At 37.9% G+C, this 6,000-nt stretch overlaps 1 protein-coding gene across 1 annotated transcript; it reads right to left on the reverse strand.

The window, feature by feature from the left end:
- Window positions 1-4,716: 4,716 nt before the first annotated feature.
- LOC127260268 (uncharacterized) lies at window positions 4,717-5,643 on the reverse strand. Its single transcript, XM_051287978.1, has 2 exons — window positions 5,275-5,643; window positions 4,717-5,163 (listed from the first exon to the last, which is right to left on the reverse strand). Exons 1-2 carry the CDS (start codon window positions 5,641-5,643, stop codon window positions 4,717-4,719), a joined length of 816 nt encoding a protein of 271 aa, XP_051143935.1.
- Window positions 5,644-6,000: the final 357 nt, after the last annotated feature.

The following is a 6,000-nucleotide window of genomic DNA, read 5'->3' on the forward strand; positions in this document are numbered from 1 at the left end:
TCATGAAGGCAAAGCAAATGTGGTAGCCGATGCCTTAAGTCGAAAACCAAGGCATAACTTGGGCTTCATGTCGGTTGCTGATGAACTGTGCCAAGATTTAGCGCGGATGGAAATTGAGGTACTTGGACGGGGTATGACTCGGGGATATTTGCAAATGATACAAGTTGAGCCTGAAATTTATGATCGCATTAGAGCGGCTCAAATGGAAGATAATAAAATGGTTGAGCTTGCAGTGAAAGTTCAGTACGGTCAGACTCAAAATTTTAATATTGCTCCAGATGGGAGTCTTCGATTTCACGGGAGGTGGTGTATCCCAAAGGATCGAAATGATTTGAAAGAGCAGATTATGAGTGAGGCTCATAATACACCATACTCAGTGCATCCGGGGGGAAATAAAATGTATCATGACCTACGTCAACACTTTTGGTGGAAGGGCATGAAGAAGGATGTAGCCAAATTTGTTGCACGATGTTTAAATTGTCAAAAGGTAAAAGCAGAACATCATAGACCAATGGGGTTGCTACAACCTTTAGAAGTTCCACTCTGGAAATGGGATTCTATCGCAATGGATTTTGTAACAGGACTTCCAAGGTCAAAGTCGGGAACAGATGCAATTTGGGTAATTATAGACAGATTGACCAAGTCAGCAGTGTTCATTCCAGTACGTATGACTTGGAGTATGCAGAAATTGGCCAAATTATATGTTCATTATGTGGTTAAACGACACGGTATTCCTGAGGTGATCATATCAGATCGTGATCCACGTTTTCAATCTCGATTTTGGCAACAATTACAGGAAGCCTTTGGTACTCAGTTGCATATGAGTACTGCATTCCATCCTATGACTGATGGTCAGTCAGAAAGAACTATCCGTATTCTGGAAGATATGCTAAGAGCTTGCGCTATGGAATTTCAAGGGAGTTGGGAAGACCACTTGGATTTAGTGGAATTTTCATATAATAATAGCCATCAAGCAAGTATCGGAATGGCTCCTTTTGAAGCTCTTTATGGTCGAAAATGCAGAACTCCTTTGAGTTGGGACGATATGAGTGATCGACTGATACTGGGTCCGGAAATGATTGAGGAATCGAAAAATAAGATTCGAATTATCAGAGAAAAGATGAAGGCAGCTCAAGATCGTCAAAAGAGTTATGCCGATAGAGCCCGACGTGAGGGTCAATTTCAAAGTGGAGATTTTGTCCTATTGAAAGTATCCCCAATGAAAGGTATTAGAAGGTTTGGGATTAAAGGAAAATTGAGTCCGCGTTATGTTGGACCTTATGAAATTGCCGATCGAGTTGGTGATTGGGCCTATCGGTTGGCACTTCCAAATTCTATGGAGCGTATCCATAATGTGTTTCATATATCTCAGCTTCGTAGGTATGTTGCAGATCCTTCTCATATTTTGTCTCCAGATGAGATAGAGCTGAATGAAGATCTTTCGTATGAAGAAAAGCCTCTGTGGATCATGGACACAAAGGTCCGAACCATGAGGAATCGAGATATTCGTATGGTGAAAGTAATGTGGTCCAGACATGGAGCGGAAGAAGCCACGTGGGAAGTAGAACAAGAAATGTTCAAAGCATACCCACAATTGTTTAATTAAGTTGCCTTGTTATGTGTTTGAGTTTAGATTTCGGGGACGAAATCTTTTTAAGGGGGAGTGGATTGTAATGCCCCGATTTCGGAATGTATAAAATAATATTATTATAGCAAATAAATATTTTTATAATATTTTGGAATCAAGAAATTAATATTTTGGGATAAATTTTATTCCCATTTTATATATTAATTATGATTGAAAAGACTGTTAAACGGATAAATATCGATAAATATAAATATAAAATATAAAATATATAATAATATAATAATAATAAAGGTAATGATGATGAAGATAATATTTATAATAATAATAATAATAATAACGTTAATAATAATAATATAATATAATATAATATAATATATAATAATAATATAATTATATATATATATATAACAAATCAAACCCACCTGTCAAGGAAGGCCGAAGCAGAAGAACGCGAAGGAGAAAGAAGAGAAAGAAGAAAAAAAGGAAAGAAAAAGATTTAGCCGTCCGATTCTAATTCCGACTTGGGTATGGTATTCCTTGCTATTCGTAGAGTCCGATTATAAATTTTAATACGAATTTTGATATTGGAGTATTAAATTAGAAATTCTTCAAAAATTCATAACCGCCTATTTGACTATTTAATCGACGAATTTCTTTAGCTAATAGCCTATTCGTAGTCCTAGTATTATATTCTGAGAATTTCGTATCGATCCGAGCCGAATGGAAAACGGCAGTATATCGCACCTGCCTGCTTGTTCATACCTTTGCGTATTTTTATTTAATAATCGGGCAATATAAATATTATGAGGTAGAAGGATTTTATAGCTAGAATATCATATTCTACTAAATATAAAAGTTTGGAGCCCGACGAGTTAATTATAGAAATTAGCTTTTGAATAAGCAGGTAGCTCCTGAGAATAAGCATAAAGCTCATCTGATTTGAGTAAATAATGGGACAGGTGTACGTTGGAGGAGATTTGGGTGAAGTTATAAAATCCAGAAAGTATCGGTAGGAGGTAAGCAGTAGGGAATTAAATCTAATTTTAAGAAATTAGGTATTTATGTTGCATGTGATTCTGATTCTGATATTGATATGATATTATGTGGAATCATTTGGTCAGTGCATCTATATATGTATATATGTGTGTGTATATGCATGTGTGAAACTTCGTTTTACGATATTTGATATACGTATTTGATCGTGTTGGTGAATTTATAAAAAGGAGGATAGGTGGGCCGTCTCACCAGCCCTTTTCATTAGATTCACTTATTGACATGCTGCACACATTGCACGATTTATCGGATATGTTTTATGGATCTATCGTTTAGTCGCCGTGTGCGGTAGTGCTAGGCGAGGGCATCATCTGGGGTTAGGATATTCGACCCCGATGTACCGTAACACTTTGGCGATAGTGGACGATAGTAGTCGGGCAACTGGGTGACTTAGTCGCACGGTCATTCAGGGATTAGACCCATTGCAGTTGAGACGTATTTGGTCTAATCATTCGTGTTCGGTGTTGTTCCACTCATTGGACTGATCACTAGTGAGGTCTACCGGTAGTTTAGGATCATATGCCAAACTCCAAACGCGATCCCGTTAGGGCGTGAGAGGAGGAGTAGAGTTTCCGGGTTTCCTTCGGGTGATTCCAGGTTGCACGGATTCTACTACGTTACACGGGGTAGGGCTAGACAGGAGGGTCCTATATTCGCTATCACAGACTATGGGGTGTCTGGTGGTTAATGGCGACAACGTTCGACTATCCATGTATTGATTGCGGGAGTCGTATGGTGGGTATATGGGAGTGACCGGGTGACCGTTATATTATTATGGGTTTACCAGGTCCTTCCTTGAGCCGAGGATTTTCCGGCTATTTATTGATGATAGTCTAGTGAGCTGTTACTATGGAGCCGAGGTTATTCCGGCTGCTCACTTGGACATGTGTATATGGGTATATGTGCATGAGTTGTCGATTTTGACATTATTGTTACATTATTTCAGTATGGGCATGGCATGGCATTTATTTTGCAAATGACGGAAATTAAACTCTATTTTCGAGCATGACATGGCATATTTTATGTTAGTTCTTAAAATGGATTTAATTCTAGACTGCTTTTAAGAAAAATATTTGATTCAGGTACGCATGGCACCTCCGGGACAGGGGACGTCTCGGGAGATAGAAAGACGGGTTGAATGAGTGAACTGCATCTGATGTATTATATGTAAATTCTAACTAGAAAAAAAACCTCCCGTTTTGGGAGTAAGTTTTTGTAAATATTTATAAACTTGTTTTTTTTGGGAATAATAAAATGCTTATATAATTAATTTTAGCCTTAACACTGTGTTGTGGGGCCCGAAGTAGGAGGTGACGACCTCATGATGCAGTGTGGCGGTAGCATTTCCAGTATGAGCCAACTGGGGGTGTTACAGCAGGCAACACATGTTAACTCATTTGAGTTTAACACTTTTTGACCTTTTAATGAATGGCCATGCGAATTCCCAATTATTCGCCTCATCATTATACTGCTAGGATGCCCAAGGCGATCATGTCATATTTGAAAATCGGTAGTCTTTTGATCTACCGTGAGGTGTGTTTCAACAACACCTAATCTGGTATAATATAAGCCAGTAGAGAGTTAGGGTAATCTCTCAATTATGCATTTCCTTTTATCAATGATATTGGTGATCAATAAAAAGTCACCATCGGTATCACTCATAGTTTCAATGTGATAACCATTTTTCCGAATGTCATGAAAGCTCAGTAGATTTCTTCGAGCTTTAGTGGCCAACAGCGCATACTGTATCACAATTTTCGTCCCCGCGGGGAGAAATATAATGGCTTCTCCAGAGCCTTCAACTAATTTTGCACTGCCACTTATTGTATTGACATTCATCTTTTCTCTTTTCAAATGGGAGAAATATTTTTCGTGTTTCAATATGGTATATGTCGTTGCACTGTCAATGAAACACATATTTGCATCATTATGTTTGGCATCCATTTAACCTTCAAATATAAATAAACGCAGTATTAATAGAGAAAAATATAAATATTACAAAATGTATTACAAAAAGGTAGTACGCGATAATTTAAATATTACAAAACATAATATAAAATGACATAATATGTCTATCACTGGGAGTTTACTGGATCTACGACAAAATCTGTTATATCAAGATGTGTTGTGTCATAATCCAAAAGATCATCATCGGGGTCGTTATCGTTATCAACGTGATTAGTCTCGACCTCCTTCCCCTTTTTCTGCAGTGAGGCTTGATAAAGATCGGCTAGGTGTTTGGATGTTCTGCAGGTATTGGCCCAATGGTCTTCAATGCCACACCGATTACAACTGCCGATTTGCCTCTTTTCCTGTTTAGCCTTTTCGGCTATATCCCCATGTTGGGGTTTACTCTGCATCCTGTTAATGTCAAAACTGCGGCGATTGTAAGGGGTATATCGACCGCGTTTACTCTCACGACCGCGACCGCGACCACGTCCACGGCCTCTACCACGTCCTCGGGCTCGTTCAGAAAATGTCACGTTCGCTTCAGGGAACGGACTGGAACCAGTGGGCCGGGACTGATGATTTTTCATCAGTAACTCATTATTTTGCTCAGCTAATAAAAGACATGCAATGAGCTGTGAGTACTTTTGAAAATTTTTCTCGCGATACTGCTGTTGCAACACAACATTAGAAGCATGAAAGGTAGAGAAAGTCTTCTCCAAGTTATCATTCTCAGTAACATTTTCTCTGCAGAGTTTCAACTGAGATGTAATCTGATGGATAGCAGAGTTGTAATCTGTAACAGTTTTAAAATCCTGCAACCGCAGGTTAAGCCAATCATGTTGGGCTTTGGGGAGAGTGATATATTTCAAGTGCCCAAATCTCTTCCTCAATTCGTTCCACAAATCAAGTGGATCTTTCACCGTCAAATATTCAAACTGTAGAGGAATGTCCAAATGATGACGGATGAAAATAATAGCCTTAGCCCGATCTTGGCTTGTAGCCATATTTTCACTGGCAATTGTATGAACAAGGCCCATTGAAACCAGATGCATTTCTACATCCAGGGACCAAGTCAGAAAATTGTTGCCGGTGAGAGATAAAGGTTTAAAAGAAAATTTTGCAAGATTTTCCATAGTATAAAAAATAGATAATATAAAAATAAAACTTACCAAAAATAAAATAGACAAGAGTCCTCGTGCTGATAACGTGTTATATAATAATAATAATATAATATTAATAAATGTGTATATGTATATATGTCTATACGGGTGTACGGTTGTGTATGTCTGTATGTATATGAGTAATTATTACACTTATATTATATATATATATATATATTAGTATGCAATAAATGCTCAGATAGAAAGATGCAATGAATGGAAAGGGAGGGAGAAAAGGATTTTTCGGTA

This window comes from Andrographis paniculata, unplaced genomic scaffold (genome assembly GCF_009805555.1).
Source record: "Andrographis paniculata isolate CXL003 unplaced genomic scaffold, ASM980555v1 Contig61END, whole genome shotgun sequence".
Taxonomy (NCBI): Eukaryota; Viridiplantae; Streptophyta; class Magnoliopsida; order Lamiales; family Acanthaceae; genus Andrographis; species Andrographis paniculata.

Coding starts and splice junctions, on each gene's coding strand:
- LOC127260268 (XM_051287978.1), bottom strand. CDS start 5,643: ATGCATCTGGTTTCAATGGGCCTTGTTCATACAATTGCCAGTGAAAAT. Junction 5,164..5,274: donor CTACCTTTCATGCTTCTAAT/GTTGTGTTGCAA, acceptor AAAAATCATCAG/TCCCGGCCCACTGGTTCCAG.